This window comes from Haliotis rufescens, unplaced genomic scaffold, assembly GCF_023055435.1.
Source record: "Haliotis rufescens isolate VD_foot unplaced genomic scaffold, xgHalRufe1.0.p SCAF_20, whole genome shotgun sequence".
Lineage (NCBI taxonomy): Eukaryota > Metazoa > Mollusca > Gastropoda > Lepetellida > Haliotidae > Haliotis > Haliotis rufescens.
This window is the reverse complement of record NW_025963891.1, coordinates 21,427,708-21,448,731: the sequence shown is the minus strand read 5'-3', so window position 1 is coordinate 21,448,731 and position 21,024 is coordinate 21,427,708. Positions and strand designations below refer to the sequence as shown.

General features: G+C 38.3%; 1 protein-coding gene across 3 annotated transcripts; it reads right to left on the bottom strand.

Annotated features, from left to right (window-relative positions):
• Positions 1-582: 582 nt before the first annotated feature.
• Positions 583-20,963, bottom strand: LOC124137855 (vesicle-associated membrane protein 722-like). Of its 3 annotated transcripts, none has more exons than XM_046504335.2 (7): positions 20,803-20,963; positions 19,263-19,424; positions 13,423-13,519; positions 11,752-11,853; positions 10,739-10,900; positions 7,416-7,651; positions 583-715 (listed from the first exon to the last, which is right to left on the bottom strand). In XM_046504335.2, exons 2-6 carry the CDS (start codon positions 19,409-19,411, stop codon positions 7,442-7,444), a joined length of 720 nt encoding a protein of 239 aa, XP_046360291.2. In that variant the 5' UTR covers positions 19,412-19,424; positions 20,803-20,963; the 3' UTR covers positions 583-715; positions 7,416-7,441. The 3 variants fall into 3 exon arrangements, with proteins under 3 accessions (XP_046360291.2, XP_046360299.2, XP_046360306.2); XM_046504343.2 differs by having other exon boundaries at positions 7,439-7,651; XM_046504350.2 differs by lacking the exon at positions 583-715 and adding an exon at positions 6,760-7,346 and having other exon boundaries at positions 7,439-7,651.
• Positions 20,964-21,024: the final 61 nt, after the last annotated feature.

Genomic DNA, 21,024 nt, shown 5'->3' with positions numbered 1-21,024 from the left:
CCATTTGTGACTTTGTTCAAACTTTTCCTTCAAACAAAAGACTATGGGTTATATACAGAATATCCTAATCTCAATTCTGGAATATATTTCCTTTGCAAGATAATGTCGAAAGTCTTTTGCCAATGCTTAGGTTTTACCAAAGTAATTCGAAAAATGCCCATGGTTGTTTCCCCTAGTGAACAGTACTAAATTGTTCAGGGATTCAAATCCCAGCGGGGGGCACGGGTGGCCCAGTCGTCCAGATTTGCTGTGCAGAGTTGCTTCCCTTGGGCACCCCAGATATCTATGATTGTGGGTACAAATCCCGGTTCGCCCAGATTATATGTTTCTAGGTTTGTCAGCACCCCATACCCGTGCTTGTGGGTTTCACCGAAGTGGTAAACGTCTGAGACCTGCATCACTTGGGGCTTTCCTCCCACATTAAGCTGACACGCCCTGACATAACTGGAATATTGTTAAAAGCGGTGTTAAACCCAACTCACTCACTCACTCACTCACTCAAATCCCAGCAATGTTTAGCACCATGTTTTCCAGCCGGCCAGATTGTGTCACACACTCACACAAAAGAACTATAGACATTCACAACAGAAGTACATAATGTTTATTGCAAAGCCATATCCAGGAGGTTTTCTTGAGGTGTGGACTATACATGGTGACTGTACTAAGAAGGACTGTACAACTGCGGTCTCACAACAAGCTGCATCTGTGACAAAACCTGTAATAAAGTCCTGTAATAAAGACATCCTCAATCATCTAGGGTATTATATCTTTCTTTGATGATGAATACCCTGAACCCATTCACCACCATAGCTTTTCTCAATCAAATAGCATGACGAGTCAAGTAGCCACCCAATCAAATGACACTCACGAGTGAGAGGAATTCTGTGATAAGTTAGAGACTGGAGTGCTTCACTTCAGCTCTGAAACGAATCTATGGTGGCAAGTGGGTTCAGGTTGTTTTTTTTTGAGTGAGTGAGTGAGTGAGTACGCCGCTTTTAGCAATATTCCAGCAATACCACTAGGCTAACCGACCCCCCTCAGGGTATTTATGAAAATAGAACATAAAATACACTGGATAATCAAGCATGCCAGGGAGATGAAGACTGCAGTGAAACACTGTGAACGTGAGCTAGAACAGAAACTAGATAAGCTCTTTAACTGCGCTAGTCACAAACTTCCATATCAACACCACCGACAGGTCCTCAGGAAGGGGTGCAGAGGGTTGTGACGATCACTGTTTGTGATCCTGAGTAGACAATATAATATGCTCCTGAATGGTTGTGTCCTTGATGGACATGTACTCTTATGTTATCAATCTTATTGTAGCATTTGGAACATGTGCTGTGCGTGTGGCATTGGCGCCATAGAAATTACAAATAATCATTAACGGTATATAGCTATCATTGGACGGTGATATGACCCCTTTTCAAAACTTAGACAGAATGGTGTTCTTTTATATTGTCCCTGCACTTATTGCAAACTTAACATGATACATTTCTTATGGTCTTCCAAGTTAATGAGGACTCTCTCTTGACTGCATTGATAGAGGGGCCTGTGTTAGATGGTGATCCAGTGGACAGCTATTCCACTTTCTGATGCTCAATACAAAATTTGTATTGACGACTTGGCTCATATCCCAAATAAAATCAACTTTAGTCATAAACATTCCAAACAGCAGTAATGGCTGTAAGTGGAAATATATCAAAGTAATTCACCCTAAATGAAGAGACCCTGCATGGAAGCAATGAGAATAGATCCCTTCTCCTAGGCAGAAATCCTCTGTGGATTGTGTTGTAAGCCTAAATATCCCGAGCAACCTATGCTTGTAGCGGGCAGCGATTAAGGGGGTCAGGTTCAGTGACTTGATTCATTGCATGTCATCGCATCCGAATTGTGTAGAGCTATGCTCATAAGGTCAATCACAGGATTGTCTGGTCCAAACTCAATTATTTACGGACCACCATATCAGGCACATAACTGCAATATTGCTGTGTGTGGCATTAAACAACAAACAAAAACAAAAATTATAGGCAGAAATTGTTTCATACAGGAAAAGTTTGGCAATCCAGGCTCCTTAAATTTAATAGGAACTTGAATTCTTGAGCAACTGTGGTATCATTGAAACCCCAAAAAGGAACAGTCTTTGTTCTCAGACACATACTATTTCGAACGTGTTTTATAACCTGCCTTCACCATTTTGTCCATCTGTGGACATACTCGTGTGCTATTACTGGACATGGATTATTGTCGTATTGCACCTCCCACACAATCTCAGCATCAACAAACAAAACAGACAATCTAATTAACATACATGTCTAAAACAACTGCCCTAATATCCTCTTGAGGTTCCACTGCAACCCACTCAAAGGAATTATCTCACAGCAGTTTGGTTGGAGGTACATTATAACAGAAATCACTTCAACAATTACATGAGTAAAACATGGAAATCTACTGGAGAGTGTCTGTGCATTAGTGAGTGAGTTGGGTTTAACACCGCCTTTAACAGTATTCCAGTTATATCGTGGCGTGTCAGCTTAATGTGGGAGGAAAGCCTGAAGTGATGCAGGTCTGAGACATTTACCACTTCGGTGAAGCCCACAAGCTTGGGTATGGTGCTGACAAACCTAGAAACATAACCAGGGCGAACCGGATTTCGAACCCACAATCATAGGTTTCTGGCGTGCCCAAGGGACGCAACTGTGCACAGCAAATCTAGACAACCTGGCACACCCATGGTCCCATCTGTGCATTAACATTGGCAACACACAAACACAACTAAGTAATGATAACAGTATCATGAATACTGGGCTTCAAATAAATGGTATAACTAATGATATGTGAACTCTATGATCAGAGGTAACATTTATTAGTGAGTGAGTGAGTATGGTTTTACGCCGCTTTTAGCAATATTCCAGCAATATCACGGCGGGGGACACCAGAAATGGGCTTCACACATTGTACCCATGTCGGGAATCGAACCCGGGTCTTCGGTGTGACGAGCGAACGCTTTAACCACTAGGCTACCCGACCGCCCCTACATTTATTAACTTAACAAATGAATCAATATACTTGTAAATTGACAGATGTTTTGACATGGAAAATAAGCGAGGATACAGCTTTTTGAAAAATTAAGAGTGCACTTATAATACAAAAAATGCACGCACAATTGAAAAACATTTTACATTTTTAAAAGAACTGTCAAATATTTGCTATTTCTAAAATGGGTTAAAAATAATTATGTCAACATGATAAGTATGCTACAGAACACCCCTCCCCAACCGAATGGATTGCATATGGAAAGAAACACCATTGAACAAGCCCGTTTTGTTGTGGTTTAATAAACATGAGTATGTACTTTTGTGATTTTAGGGACACTTCTTTCACTTGTTCAAAGAAAAACAAATATTTATATGGTCACTCTACTATTCACTGATTTAAAAATCTACCACATCAAAATGTTTGAAAAATGTTCATTTGATAGTGTCTTATTTATTGTTACACTCCATTTTTTCTCTTTGAATCTAATTTCTCATCTACAAAAGTGCATGTTAATGAATAAAAAGAAAACATGTTTTATATTTACAACCTTTTTACAACTGACTAGGTATAGTAAGGCAACTTTTCAAGGTATAGATAAACAAAGGTTTTTAATAAAACAGCATAGTATCACAAATTGCAGCAGAATATTGTCCGGAACAAACAAGGAACTGGCGCCAATAGCCTGATGCTTTCACTTGTCATGTAAGAATATTGGTCATAGATCACTGATCTGTTTTCCAGTTTATATATCCAAACTTAAAAGGAGTGAGTGAGTGAGTTGGGTTTAACGCCGCTTTTAACAGTATTACAGTTATATTGAGGCGTGTCAGCTTAATGTGGGAGGAAAGGCCAACATAATTGGGGAGAACTGGGATTCGAACCCACAATCATAGGTTTCTGGCGTGCCCAAGGGATGCAACTCTGCACAGAGAATCGCGGCGCCTTAGACGACTGGGCCACCCGTGCCCCCCAAACCTAAAAGGAACCATGAATAAGTGTACAAATGCAGTGGAAGTAAAAACAGCGAGGCAGGTTTCTTGTGGCAAGTCCCTGTGTTCGGGGACTTGTTCCACAAAACAGTCCTCACGCTGTTACAAAGTGGTGAGTCTGTGAATAATGACAATAATAGCATAAGTGCATAAGTGCTACAACTATCAAAAGATCGCCTTGTGGAATGGAAACCCTACCAATACCAAGGGCCTGTGGATGTTAGCTTGTATTTCCAAATGGAAGAATCTGTCAAAAACTGACTCTGACTAATTTGGATTTCTGTCAATACCGGACCACATTTACAGACCAGAATATACTTATAAGAGTATCTTTTATCTTTTTCAACCATTTTCATTAATTTTTCTTTGTCTTTTACTATAATTTCACTAATCTGGACCTCTGTCAAAGCTAGACTTAAATTTCAGTCTCAAAGAATTCCTGTTTAGACAGATTCCACTGTAGGTGATATGTCCTAACACTAGTCATGAATGTTAAAATATACCGAAGTATCTATAAATAGATTAGCCTTGTGGCCTGACAACTACAGTTGATAGAAACACATAAAGTTACTGATAGTTAAGAAACCTTTTATAAAAGACCTCATTTATAACCTCGTTTAATTGACTTCCTGATCATGTGTTCTCTGTGTATCATGTTGTTACGGTATTATCCTTCTGTTGTCATTCCTTAACCTACTCATGTTAATCTCCCTCATGTATGCAATTGTTGTTACTGTTAATCCTCCACCTACTATATATATTCTGTACCATGTTCATTATTCAGCCTTGCTTGAGAACGGTATAAGGATCTTTACAGAAGCGTTGCCATTACAGTAATCAAAGAAGTTGTTATCCATAAATTGTCTCTACTTTGTCATCCGTCAACTTCCAAGTAATGCCAATCAAACAATTTATAACCTCGTAACTCAAGTAAACAGCTCTGATTCTGAGTTTTCTTATATCCAACAGTATTACTCGCAAACCTGGCCTTAACAAGGTCAAGGTCATATTAATGAATTTTTTTCAAATTTCAAACTTTATGTGCAACATGTAAATCAGATAATGCCCCGTCAGACATGGTCTTGGAAGAAGATACCTTCACTAGCTGTTACCAAAACAGAGATTAAAAGCAACATAACCTGAATCCTCAGACACATAAATGGAGAAAGGTACTGAAACACTAGTGTAGAACAGAAGACCACAGTGGATAGGACAGTAAACAAGGACATGTCCATTACAATCTGATGTCTTGATACAATCCCTCTTGGAGAGAAAGCCTGTGGACACCTCCACAGGGGGTTGTGCGGGTGAAATCTGACCGAACTGTGACCACCCGGTCAATCTGATGTTAGCTTCCCAAAATGATTCTGCTACATTTCTTTTCCAACTAGATTCAAAATTTCTATTTTAACAATAGAAAACCCACGATTATTACTATGATGGTACTTCCTTTTTGGTGTAGATGGCTAGATGCCATGGCCTTCAGACAACTACATGGTGTATAAAATGTCTACAACAATAATAAAATGCTGCCTTTATCATTTACATGTGGAACAGGCTGATTAACTTCAATTCCAAGATGCAGTCATCACATATACTTGTCTGAATGCTTTCTCACTTGTACTGAGAATTTAGAAGTCTTGATGCTGATTGACTGATTACAGAGTTCACCTGACACGTCCCCCTGCTGTGTCCTCAGATCATCATGTAGAGAAGTTTGTATCAAAGTAAAAGATTTGATTATAATGAGTGAGTGAGTGAGTTGGGTTTAACACTGCTTTTAACACTATTCCAGTTATATCACGGCGTGTCAGCTTAATGTGGGAGGAGACCCCGAAGTGATGCAGGCTTCAGACGTTTACCACTTCGGTGAAACCCACAAGCACGGGTATGGTGCTGACAAACCTAGAAACATAATCGGGGCAAACCGGGATTCGAACCCACAATCATAGGTTTCTTGCGTGCCCAAGGGATGCAACTCTGCACAGGGAATTGCGGCGCCTTAGACAACTGGGCCACCCATGCCCCCTCTGATTACAATGAAAGCAGAGGAACAGTGTACCACTGTGCACAGGACAATAAACAAGGACACTTTCAGTTTGACATTGCAATATTCTTATCCCATTTGCGCCCCTTAGTTGTACCAGGATCCGATAAGGTTCGGTTTGAATCCTAGATTCATCTCATTTATGTTTCCATATGGGTACAATGTGTGAAGCCCATTTCTGGTGTCCCATGCTGTGATATTGCTGGAAAATTGCTAAAAGCAGCGTAAAACCATACTCACTCACTCGCAAGACATTGGGGTTTCCCACATTTTGGAAGCATGTTGTAATATAACTAAAAACTTGTTCTGATTTAAGTGAGAAAGTGTCAAACCTTCAATTCACTGACATAGAAAAATGTAAGTTCAGAATAAATGAATGATTTACGCAGCAGCATCAATATTACAGCTATTCACTGCCGTATGTTTAGTGGGGACAAAATCTCAAAACTTCAAGATTTGTTTTCTATATGTGCTTACTCAATATTTGAGAGGGATCCTGGTCTATTTCATAACTAGAAGACAGCCACTGGCTTACTGAAATGTGTACAGTATATATTTTCATCAACTTAAAATAAAGTTGAACATGCTCCAGTTGCATGGCAACATGGGATACTATTTGTATGACTCCATCTCCCAGCAGACAATCACACCGTTCAGATCCCCCACACACACAATATCTCTATCAAATGTTAAATAGTGTATTATTCTCAACTATTTGGCATTCTCGATACAAACAATGAGGCTTAAAATCCCTTTCCCTTGTGGTCAGTGTACAAATAATAGTTTTTTTTCAAATAACATATGCAAACAAGCAGACAATAGGTCCAATAAAGTTTTAGTTTCGACCTCAACAACAGATTGTATAACTTCATCTATACCATGGTAGGTACATTTTGTTATATATATATTGACACATATACACTGATATAATAAAGTGGTGTAAATATACCAACACTTCTACTATGTATGTATGCATTACTTACATACGTATCAAATTAACCATTCCAAATACCAAATATCTATGATTTTCAATTTTGTTCAGCCTTTTTCATTAAAACAATAGATATGAATAATCATTAATTGGCTGCAGCTGGCATCATAATAATTAACACAATGTGCAACTAGTGGGTATTACATATATGGAATATTCATTTTGTTTTCATCACACAGATCAGCAGAGAAAATATGTACGAAAATATCAACAATTTATAATATATATTTGTTCTTAAACTTTAAAACTTGTGACCATCAAAATATAAGAAAGACTTGACCATGAAATTTCTTGACAAAACATCAATGTATGGTTACCATGGTGATTTACAGATTAAAGGCTGAATTACTTTAAATGAAAGGGGACAGTTACACATCATCTCGTAGATGGTGATGTCACAACAGCTGGGGCTGCTGTTGTTGTTGATCCTTTCCCGCTGCTGAAGGCGCCGGTTGATGCCAACACCGCCACCACGATGATGATGATGATCACAAGGACGACAGCTATGAGGATCAGTGTCATTTTGGTGTTCTTCCACCAGTATTTCTTCTGAATCCGACGGGCAGTCTTCTGGAAGGAGGCCGACTGGAAGGACACAGATGATCAGAGTGAGTTAATACCACAGTATTTCAATGACTGTAAATTATGAAATTCATGCGGAAAATGCGAGAGTCATTTGACTTCCATTAATAAAGTGATACATTTAAACGGTTTCATACAGTTTGCATAATTAACTGGAAAAAATACACAGTCAATCCATATAATTAAATTCAACAACAAAAACAATAGTTTAACCAAAAAGTGTTGTATATATCAAAGCAGACAAATATGACACGGTTCATAAACATTCAATGTGTAGGAATACATACTGTGGTGTGACATGAATCAGGTGATTATTTAATTTATGCACATAACTTGATACGCCTACAAAGTCAGTAGCCAATCAACAGAGAGTAAGATCAAAACAAAGTTCATAGGACCTGTTAAATCCATAGTCATAAAAGTAGTCCACTTCGGTGGGCATGAATCAGGTGATTATTTAATTTATGCACATAACTTGATATGCCTACAAAGTCAGGAGCCAATCCACAGAGAGTAAGATCAAAACAAAGTTCATAGGACCTGTTAAATCCATAGTTATAAAAGTAGTCCACTTTGGTGGGCATGGCTTAATATTTTTGGATTCATTGGGAAATGACTGCAATAACATGTGACCAATTCAGCTAATCAGAATGCAGGAATTACACAGAACACAACAAAAATTTACTTATTATATCTTGATATATTGGAGTGCATGTGCATTGTCATGTCAGGTTCACTGCACACTGGCATGACATATGTCACAAAGCTCACAATAAAGAATGCAAATCTGTATGTGCATATTTTTATAATCTTACTGTCCCCTCTTTGTTGTATTTATGTACATATACAGTGTTGTGCAATGAGCATGTCCCTCAATTGCAGCACCTTATGAAAATTGGCCATCTTTGCCATTTACAGCAACAGAAGAAGAAAGGTAGAATCATCACACTCTGTAGTCTATGATAAGTTTTTGATATGAGAAACATTAAAGTCATCAAAAAGTGAATTATTTTATATGAAAATCCCCTAAAACAAAAAGTTACCTGTTTCTACACAATAGCCATACTGTATATCAAATTACACACTAAATATACTGGTTCAATTTATTTTTTAAGATACAAGATTTTTAATATAAAGATGGAATCATGTGAACAAATTATAGAGACACTATTTGAGGAACAGTTTACTCAAAATTCCAGTTTCATCAACCCAGTAATGTAAAAAAATTATAGGCATGTGGGAAGGTTCAAGGTCATAGTATACTAGCCACATAAAGAAACTGTGCACGGAGAAAATATAGATATAAGGGCACACCGTCCATATATGAAATATAGGTTTGAACACAGCAATTATTGGAGACATTCAAACGCTCATGCACGTGCCATGCGATATGACCTCATTGATGGGGGCCTATGGACGTGCAATGTGTTACTGCACGTGCATCCTGTGCAGCTCCCGTCCCCGAGTAACGACGCCAAGACAGGACAGATGGATTTTGAGTTACACATCTCCGACACAGGTTCCAAACGGCAGTAACGACGTCCCAGACAATTCCTGGACTGCGCCGTATCCATCCCAACACTGTCAGGAATCGTTTACGTCAGTACAGGATTCGACCACGACGCCCTGCCATACGTCCCATCCTGACACACTGTCATCGAGTCAACCATCTAAGATGGAGTCGAAATCATGTTTGCCAACCTCGAATATGGTGGAGAAATGTTGTCTTTACAGATGAATCGAGGTTCAACATTTCCTACAGTGACGGGCGCCAACGTGTCTACCGGCGTTTTGGAGAACGTTATGCACGCAACTGTATTGTGGAGAGGAATCGTTTTGTAGGTGGCTCTGTGATGATTTGGGGTGGGATAACAGCACGGCACCGAACCCCTTTGGTGGTTGTTCAGGGCAATCTCACCGGTGTTGGCTACAGAGATCAGATTCTGAGGCCTGTGGTCATTCCTTTCCTGCAACGTCATGGCCCGGGATTGACATTTCAACAGGACAACGCTCGTCCTCACACGGCTAGGGTCGCAATGGATTTCCTTCACCATAACAATGTCATGTTACTGCCATGGCCTGCAAATTCTCCAGATCTCTCCCCAATAGAGCATGTGTGGGATGAAATGGAGCGCCGTCTGCGTCGTCTTCCACATCCTCCAGATAACGTCCGTGACTTGGCACAGGATTTGAGGAGGATATGGCAGGCCATTCCCCAGGCCTTCCATGCCCATTTGGTGGACTCCATGCGTCGCCGATGCACTGCTGTGATTCACGCACAGGGTGGTCATACCCGTTATTGACTTTGTGACTTTGTCGTTTGACCCCCTACTCCATTTTGATCTTCTGACGTCATCGTAACAGATGTTGTTCAGGTCCCGTTGACATTTTCTTATGGTCCGATCATTCAGCTGCTACAGCGTCTGCATCATTTTGTTCTTGCTGTGTTGTATTTCAATCCAGAATATATTTTCTCCGTGCAGTTTCTTTATGTGGCTAGTATATAACCAAGAATAATAATACTTTCATATTACATTTATGGGCAAAAGGGCATTTTCAATATGGCTGCCACTGTGCTCTTGATAATGATAGGATTGTTGGAAACTCATGACAACATTTTAGAGACAACATTTTGAAAGGAACATACATGTAAAGTTTAAGCAGCACTCACCTTGTGGTTTTGCAGGGGTGGTACAAAATGTTGATGGTGGACAATGACCATCAAACACACTTGATATAGGGCGAGTAAATATTACTTTCCATGAGTATTATTGGTTGAACTATTTTCTTACCAACACCTACTGGCTTCATAAATAAATACACTGATCTTAGTTACACTAGCTCTTGATTCTTATGCTGGCTTCCAACTCCTCTGTCATGTCCATGAGGTCATCAAGCCTGTCCCCTCGCTCCAGAAACTTCTTCATATTTTGAGACATAACCCTTCCCTCTACACTAGGTGTAGATACTTATCCTGGCTTTCAACTCCCCTGTCTTGTCCACGAGGTCATCAAAACTGTCCATTTGCTGCACAACCTTCTCAAATTCTGAGACTTAAGCCCTCTCTCTACTCCAGATTTTGACACTTACGCTGGCTTCCAACTCCTCTGTCTTGTCCATGAGGTCATCAAGTCTGTCCCCTCGCTCCAGAACCTTCTCGATATTCTGAGACATGACCCCTTTCACCTCATCTACTTGATTCTGAAGCTTTGCCGTCCCAGTGTTTCCAGCTCCAGGCTTTGAGTACTTCTCCTGAATGGTTTAAAATGAAATACTTTATCACAGTCACTTGGGGTGAATGAGTGAGTGAGTGAATTAGGTTTCACATTCAGCAATATAATACAAATTTCATAGTGGAGGACACCAAGAATGTATTTCACACATCATAGCCATGTAGGGATTGAACATGAGTCCCAGGTGGAACTCTGACTGCAAGGTATTAAGGATAAACTGGTATATGGCAATATGCTTTACAAACAATACATATTGCAATTTTACTCACAAATGAAGTTTCCCTTTGAAATTGATTGACAAAATGGCAGAAATCTGAAGGGATCTTTCCCTCACATTGTGATCTTCCATGTATCCATGACTACGGTGTCTAACCATGTTGACTTTGACATCTTAATATTTACAGTAGTATGTAGAAAATAGGATATGCATGTACAATCACTGTCAATCACTGTCAAAACTTTAGCTCCCAATATGTTATAATACGTAAAATCACAAAACAAATACCTGTATCACTCAACAAATCTTTCAACGATACATTGGTGCCCAAAGTGGGTCAAGTTCGTTCAAATTAAACCTTCGTCACGCCGAAGACCTGGGTTCGATTCTTGACATGGGTACAATGTGTGAAGCCCATTTCTGGTGTCCACCGCCGTGATATTGCTGGAATATTGCTAAAAGCGGCGTAAAACCATACTCACTCACTCATATTAAATCTGAGCAATATAATTCTTGGTACCCTACTAATAGGACGTGCCTTCAGTTGATGGGGGAGTCTGAAGCAGGCGTTGAGTTATCCCACACATGACATCCTTACCTTGTCAGCTTGTCATGGTTGCCTCAGAGGAACAATATAAGGCTACATGTCTTACCATTTGTTGTGACATGACAAAACCAAAGTCGCCATCCAAGTCATGTGATTCTGCAGTTGATGCTTGCTTTGCAAGTGGACCACTTTGGAAATTTTTCTTGATCTACAGAACCAAAAAAGATTTTCTTTGGAAATTAAAGTTACGATTAAGAAAACCAGACAGCCAATTGGACTGAGAAACTGTTAACACAAATTTGATTCCTATACAGTGAAACCCTGCTATTTGGGATGGTGTTATTCACAACTTCTGGATTAATGATTCATGTGTACGTAGTAATGTCACTTTAATCAACATAGACGTTAACAACTATATCATATGGAAGCTGGTCAAGGTGTCCACATTAACAGAGTCTGTAATAACAAGGTTACACAGCAGTGAAACAGGACAGATCATTTTACAAGATCTTCAACAAGACCAACAAGACCAAGCTTAATGTTCTAACAAAATGCCTACCTTATCAGATAAAAAGATGCGCAAAATAGTATGTACAAAGCAAATAAATGATAAAAACCTTTAATAAAGCAGCATCATACCAAATGGTGTATAGATACTGATGGTTGAGGGTGCAAAGACTGAACTCAAGTTTTGTTTAACATGATCACTTAACTTGAACATTATATATATATATATATCCCTGTTATTCTTCACTACAGGAAACACATGCTTTTCCCATTAGACGGATGGGTGGAAAGTTGGCTTTAGACATAACATCCTCATTGCCTAACTAGCAATGTCAAGAGGACAGCACTACAGATGGTCCAGATAATGCTCTTAATGGACCTGAGACCTGGACAACATATGAATACTAGTACATGTTATGCAAAATGTTCAGTAGCTTCTAAGCTATGTATCACAAACTCTAGTGTGAATCACAATACCTTTCCATAATACAGGTTAGTAGTTTTGAGGGTAACTTTGTGAAATATCTGCACCTATACTTGACATGGTTTGCACCTATACTTAACATGATCTGTATATATACTTAACATGATCTGCACCTATACTTAACATGATCTGCACATATACTTAACATGATCTGCACCTATACTTAACATGATCTGTATATATACTTAACATGATCTGCACATATACTTAACATGATCTGCACATATACTTAACATGATCTGCACATATACTTGACATGGTCTGCACATATACTTAACATGATCTGCACATATACTTAACATGATCGGCACCTTTACTTAGCATGATCTGCACCTATACTTAACATGATCTGCAAATATATTTAGCATGATCTGCAAATATACCTAACATGATCTGCACATATACTTAGCATGATCTGCACCTATAATTAGCATGATCTGCACATATAGTTAGCATGATCTGCACCTATAATTAGCATGATCTGCACATATACTTAGCATGATCTGCACCTATACTTAACATGATCTGCACATATACTTAACATGATCGGCACCTTTACTTAGCATGATCTGCACATATACTGCACCTATATTTGACATGATCTGCACCTATATTTGACATGATCTGCACCTATATTTGACATGATCTGCATATATATTTGACATGATCTGCACCTATATTTGACATGATCTGCACATACACTTAACATGATCTGCACATAAATTTGACATGATCTGCACATATATTTGACATGATGTGCACATATATTTGACATGAGTGATGTACCTCTGCTAGATATGCGTATGGTTGTTGTTTTCCAAAATCAGGAGCTGCAGCACACATATAAATAAGACCTCGGTCTACCAAACAATGAAATGCATAACTGAAACAAACCAAAGGTATACACAGCAAATTAATAGAAACGAAATCAAGCAGAAAATCATGCATAATCCAGAGACTCTGCTATCTATTTAAAATCAGATCTAAGGACATCCCATTACGGGTCACGTCAGAACGATCTTTCGCAAACTTTGACCGACCACTGAAATGACTAGCAAGAAGTTGACATCAGCCAATTAGAAAGCAGCTTTCTCAAACTTTACGGCACTCGTTTCAACCTGGCGACTTCCATTTCAGATTACGCATGAAAAATAAGTTCTTGATTAAAATTTTGAAAACTGAACAAACAAACATTCCGGAATGTCTAATATATGGTTGAGATTGCATGGCAGTGCTTCTTACGTACTGTGCAACGCCTCCTCCATTCAAATGTTTATACCACGGAAGTGAGAGATAGACGAGAATTTTGACAGAATCAGCCGTACGGGCTGTAACTGTCGTTCAGAATACCCGGTGTTAATGTTTTCGAGGTTGCATGATTAGAAAGCACATTCCGACTGTCACTTTCATGATCTGGTAAGCGATGCTTTGATTGGTCGGATGAAAGGTCGTTCTGACGTGATCCGTAATGGGATTTCCTCAGATCTTTGTTTAGCGATAGAAGAATTAAGATCTGATTTTAATGAGATTGGAGACTCTGGAGATATTGTGAAATACAAGCATGTCTCCATCTTCTCACAGCCAATGCTGCTGCAACCTGTGGGTTTCTGGGTAAGAATACAAGTCCCCAGAAACCAGTGCTTGTCGTAGGAAGCAACTAGATGGATCGGTTGTTCAGGCATGGTTGATAGCATGTCACTGTATCCCAATTGTGTGGATGTATGCTCATTATGTCAATCACTGGATTGTCTGGTCCAGGCTTGTATTTACAGACCGCCAAATAGCTGGAATATTGCTGAGTGTGGCTTTAAACAACTTGTTGAAAGGAAAGATATGAGTGGGTACTCAAGTGTGCATACAGCTTGCTATGAAAGGAAGTGTACAATTATTCATTTATTACCTTAAGTGAACATCTGCTATATAGATGAATAAACTGTGAAGTGTGTGTGTGTCTGTGTGAGTGTGTGAGTGAGTGAGTGAGTGAGTGAGTGAGTGAGTGAGTGAGTGAGTGAGTGAGTGAGTGAATGAGGTTTAATGCCGCTTTTAACAGTATTCCAGTTATATCACGGCAAGTCACCTTAATGTGGGAGGAAAGCATGAAGTGGTGCACGTCCCACTTTGGTGAAACCCACAAGCACTGGTATGGTGCTGACAAACCTAGAAACATAATCAGGGTTAAAACGGGATTCAAATCCACTATCATACGTTTCTGGTTAAAACTCTGCACAGTAAATTGCAGTGCCTTAGATGACTGACCACCACCCGTCCCACCGCAAAGCAATCTGAACATTTGGTAGTCATTTTATGATGTTGAATACACAAATGTTTTTGTTAAAGTATTGTAATATGTTTACTCTTTAAAGTGGAAGGGGAAGGGGGAGCGGGAAGCGGGAAGGGGATCTGCATATAAGTATCCTGTTTTTTATGCCAGAGTCAGCAATTTTCATCGTAGTATGAATTACTAGTACAAAAAAAATGAAACAGTTAAATTTCATTCATTGGTAATAAAACAACTGTTTCTGAACATGTAAGTCTATCATCATATTGTGTTTAAGTATATATATATATACCAAATAATATCATAGAAACCAAATTATTTCATACTTTAGAATTGAAAGAGGCCAAATGTAAATTTTTTTGTGACCAAAGAATTCTGTCAAGTAAATTTCATGATTAATTGATTTCATCATCTTAGAACTGAAGGACACAAAATGTCATTTGATGAACTTCTGTGACAAAATAAATAAATTAATAATTGTTTGATGATATTACCTTTTGAATCACCAGTACTAAAAACTCATGAGTAATTTATTTTTATAACACTAAGTGATAGGGCTGCATTAAAACTGATCTACTGATATGCTAATAGTTTTGACTCCTACCTTCCATTGATAAACAAAATGCTGAAACTTTATTAAATTATTCATCGTTTAAGATGTTGCCCCAACTTAAGCCATGTGTCAGACAAAGGGCCTGTAGATTGCATCTGTAGTATGGAAAATGTGAGTTTCTAGAACAATATGGCGAAAAAAAGGGAAGTTATTAAATTTAAAATTGTAGCATAAAATTATATCTTACATTCACTACAAATTAGAAGTATTATATATATACCGCATTCGACGTAATAAGCGCCCAGGGCGCCCTCAAAATTACAAATAGGGGGCTCTTAGAATATAATTTTGGTGAAAAAAACCCATAGTTGAAGGATAAATTTCGTGGTTTGTGCTGACAGCCTGAAATGTTTATGTGGACAGATATTTTTTTCCAGAATTTAATTGCCCGTAATAAAGTGTGCATACAACACATGAGTGCGTATTATACCGAATAAATAAGTCTTGTGTACATTGTTCAATCAGAAGGGATGCTAATTGGGCTTATTCACTAGCCAATATATCAGCAAATATCACCGTGGGCGCTTATTAGAGCGGGGCGCTTATTACGTCAAATACGGTACATGTACAGTGATCGCTCGCTATTGCGCTACCAATGGGGTCCAAATAATTGGTGGGCGTTATAGACGATGAGCCGTTTAACCGAAGCCGAGGCGGGGGAGCGCGCTCGGCAAATCTCAAATCATCAATAGGCCTATGTGTTTATCTCACGTCACGTCAAAATAGTATATATTTTTATGGACCTAGATCTACCTGTAATATCATTCATTTATTAAATCTGTCATATTTCACAATGTCTGAAATACGTATTCCATTCTAATTTATCATTTTTTATCAATAAATTAAAAAATTATTCACTATTTCCCGCGATGTTATTGAAAATAAAATTCTCGGACACACATTTCGACAACGGGTCCGCATCGAACATGTCAAAGAGCAAAATAAAGACTATTTTAAGCAAATCTTTAAATATATTATACAAAGTGATAAATAAAATCAACAAAAATATATCTAAAAGTAATCAAACTTACATCTAAGTTATTATTTCCATCGTTTTGTGCGATCGCGTGTAATGTAAGTCAAATGACATCTCGGCTTTCGTCGCCTTGAATTCTCGGCTCGGACACAACGTTCAATGCAAAAATATATGCATGAAAAATCTTTGTCACAGCTCGTAACCTAGCACGATACATTCGCGAAGTTCCATATTTTTAATATATATCGTGATTTCCTGCTTAAAACGTTCAGAATAACACGATTTAACAAAAAATCTTTCGCTAACTTCTGAAATTTATCAAACACGAGCTTTGTATCAAAGCTTGATTGGCTGCCTGAGGTCACGTGCTCAAAATTGACCAATCACGAAACTTGTAGCAGATTTCGGCAAGAAAGCGTCATTAGAAACAAATTTTAATCCAATGAAATCGCTTGTTATAACTACGGGGAAAAAACAGGCGATGTTACGAAAGCGCGATTACGAAATGAATGACCGCCGTGTTGTGACAGCAACTACATTTGTGTGACAGTTTAGCCTTAAATTGGATTGCCCACTAATTAAGAATATAAACTTCACTTGTGGTTCTCTTTTATTGCATGCATGCGCTTCTAAGATCAAAGGATGTATAGTGTGAAAAGTTAACTAGTTGAACAATCGTATTTCCGGGACTTGCCGCGGATATTTTCAAACAGATTATTAGAACTCCATTCAGCGATAAACCGTTGATTATGCAATGAGAAGCGTTATGTGCAAATAAACAACGAACAACAATACAATCATGTCTGTGTAAAACTCTCAGTATTAAAAGTGTACATAAATTTTGGGAGCCATGCGTTACCGCGCGTAATAACCGAAGTAGCGCTTTATCGAAGAGCGCAATAGCGAGCGATCACTGTATATATAGTTAGGAGAGAAGATAGTTTGCTATTGTTTATAAAAAGATATTGCTGATATAATTCTTTCAGCATTTTCATCCAAAGAATATTCTGAGTAACTTCCGTTTTTATTGTCTTGTACATATATTTCAATGTACACTGTTAAACAGTGTAGCACATGTGACTTGGATTGGGCCATCACAATAGTTATATCTCACAACAGTGTAAACATCTGGTAAAGAAACAGGTAGGACATGAAATTTATATCCTGCTTCCTTTGAACTGGTTTTCAAGCTGATAGATGTCTTAATAGATGAAAACAGCCTTGTCATTAACTGGTCACTTCCTTATTTCATTTAAAGTGACTTGATGACCTATCTTTTTTAGGTCAATATGTTACATTGCAAAATATAGTACTGTTCTATTCATATTGTGGTTTCATGATACAGATTGTATTGAGATTTCTGCATGGTGGGTAGCCTAGCGGGTAAAGTGTTCGCTCATCATGCCGAAAGTTACGGGTTTGATTCCACATTAGTGCAATCTGTAAAGCCCATTTATGGTGTCAGACAATGTGATATACCGTATTTGACGTAATAAGCGCCCAAGGTGCTCTCAAAATTAGAAATAAGGGTCTCTTATTAGAATATTATTTTGGTAAATGGTGAAGGTAAATTTTGTGGTCTATGCTGACACCCTGAAATGTTTATATACGACAGATATATTTTTCCAGAATTTAATTAAGGGTACATATAACACACTAGTGCATATAATACACGAATAAATAAGTCTTGTGTACATTGGTCAATCGGGAGGGGTGCTAATTTGGATTGTTTACTAGCCAATATATTAGCAAATATCGCCTTGGGCGCATATTACAGTGGGGCGCTGATTACGTCGAATACGGTAGCTGGAGTATTTCTAAAAGCGGCATTAAAACCAAACTCACTCAGTTGTGTTGTTTAAGCATTCAACATTCAAACATTAAAAGGACAGTACATCAATGGTTCTGTATGTTTTTGAAAAATGCATGAAATAACTTCCGATTGTGATGTCAATTCTCAAACCAAAACAATAGAGCTCTGCACAGTGACACCGACAATGCAAGTGCTGCGCAGTGTAAACTGTTTTCAGTAATTATTTTTTTTTATTTGAGGCAAGTTTAATTAAAGCTTGTGTGTTTTTCTTATGGTTGAGTTACAAAATACTAATTGCCTGCTTAATTAGATTAGAAGCCAGTGTTTGTCCAGTTTACAATATAGATATGCCTCTGTCGTATGAACATGATGAAGTCACTCATTCTCCCATACAGAGTCACTTGCGCCCAGCCTTGTACCGTTGTCAGATCGTCATGTCACAGTTCATTCATGTATTTTTATGGGTTTTTTAGACTTCCATTGAGAAAATATCCTAAAACATGAAAAACTATTTCCATTTGCGTATTTATCCTTCATGTGCTCTCATCAAAACACTACGGAGAGCTAGCGATAGTCACTTTGATGTGTAAGCTATATTGTCAAACAGCTCACTGTCACAGTTGTAGTAGTATGTCTATATAATTCTGCAAAACAATTTGTAAAGTGCACCAAAAGGCTTGCATTAGGTCTGTCTGTTCTATTTCTGAATAAGTGTGTTTGTTTACCAACAAGAGAAAAGTCTGGTCATGTGATAATCCTACACATACGGTGTGGTCACTGGAGCAGAACATTCTGTCACGGAATAAGGCGAGCAGAGCAGAGTAAGCTCGTGGGTTATCAGCTATTGTTTACTAAGAAAGCTTCAGAACGGTCGACGTCCTGTCCCTTTAAACAAACAGAAAATAAACATCTCTTAGTGACATTAAAAAGTCTCTATGTTACTTACTCATTTGATGTGTATGTATTTTTGCCATCCGTGCTGGTTGATATATTTGGGAGTATAGAATCAACTGTACTTTCAAAACTACCAATGCCATTCTGTCGACTGCAGAGGACAACTGTCCCTCTGGAAATACAGCTGTACTCAATAGGCATATTTGCTGATTACCTGAAAAATATTAAATATCAAAACATCAACACATATCATGAACATGTTCAGGGAATTCCTTTCCAATTAGACATGTTGTCATGGAACTTAATGATAACTTAATGAATAATGATAACAATTCTAATGATGATGATACTACTACTGTTGACTGTTTGTTATTTAACGCCACACTCAGCAATATTCCAGCTATATGACGGCGGTCTGTGAATAATCGAATCCAGTGATTGATATCATTAGCATCAATCCACACAATTGGGATACGATGACATGCATCAACCAAGTCAGCGAGCCTGACCACCCGATCCCGTGAGTTGCCTCTTCAGACAAGCTTAGTTGCCTTTTTTACCAAGCATGGGTTGCTGAAGACCTATTCTACCCCGGATCTTCACGGGTTTATACTACTACAATCCGATCCTGTTAGTCATTGCTGAGTGCGGCGTTTAGACAAGACAAGAATTGTCGCCTTTTACAGCAAGCATCGGTTGTAAAAGACCTCTTCTAACGCAGATCATCATGGGTCTACTACTGCTACTACTACTACTACTACTACTAATATTAAATAAACATACAGTGGACATACAAACATCAAATGTGATCCGATAATAATGATAAACCATCATAATTTTTACATGAACATCAATAATCAATACATTGTCATATATTAATACATATCAGACTACTCTAATGGTAGTTTAGACTGTAAGTCCATTGTTAACAAGCATGAAATTTTCATAGCCCCAGCCAATACCGCCTTTTTTCAGTCTAAGTCAAGGTTGTTGACATGGAAACTAAAAAAATCCAAAACTATCAAAAGGCACCAGTTCACCACTAGACCTATCTATGTGCCAAGTTTGGTTAAGATTTCTCTCATGGTTTTTGAGTTCTGCGACGGAAATGAAACATGATGGACGGATGGACAGCACTTGGGGGGGGGATAATAATAATGATGTCATCTTCTCATCACAAAAAATTGAACTTCATTTGAACAGTTGGGTTCCAGTTTTAACAAAATTCTGTATGAGAAGATAAAAGATGCTTGAACTTTTTTGCTGAAATGTTAAATGCTCTAACATATTTAGCAGAATCATCAGCAAACTTTTGACATACTGAAGCGGCTTATAATCTCCTAAATATTACAAAATTATGATAATAAATGGCAAGTGAAAACAAATATTCCTAGATTGAATAATAATGTTCCATACGTCCTACCCATCTGCATTGCGTTTCGTAGTGTCTCCTATGTAGCACATCGACAAATGCAGACATTTTGCGAGAAAAACAAACACACGGAAATGAAATTGAAACTTCGGTGTTTCAGTGAATGAAGTGTATCAATGACAAATAAACACACAACCACACAACATACAAGATTACAAACCAGTAGAGAAATTAATATCCGTGTAAATCCCGTTCCTGGTGTTTTGACATGAGTTTCAAAACTTTTCCAATGATCAAATTTATGCAATGTCTGCAACAAAATCTAAATCAATACTGCAAGGAGGCGTGACTCACTCAGACGACAACAAATAACGAGAGTTGCCTCCCTTATACCGTGCAATACCGCCTCATGTCACACAAGCTAAATATAGTCTAATACTGT

What these genes read in the sequence shown, in the direction of transcription:
- LOC124137855 (XM_046504335.2), bottom strand. Translation starts at nt 19,411, where the DNA reads ATGCCTATTGAGTACAGCTGTATTTCCAGAGGGACAGTTGTCCTCTGC. An exon ending in CATACGCATATCTAGCAGAG is followed by an intron (nt 11,854 to 13,422) that starts GTACATCACTCA and finishes TTGGTTCTGTAG; the next exon opens with ATCAAGAAAAATTTCCAAAG. An exon ending in CAGAGGAGTTGGAAGCCAGC is followed by an intron (nt 7,652 to 10,738) that starts GTAAGTGTCAAA and finishes GTGTCCTTCCAG; the next exon opens with TCGGCCTCCTTCCAGAAGAC.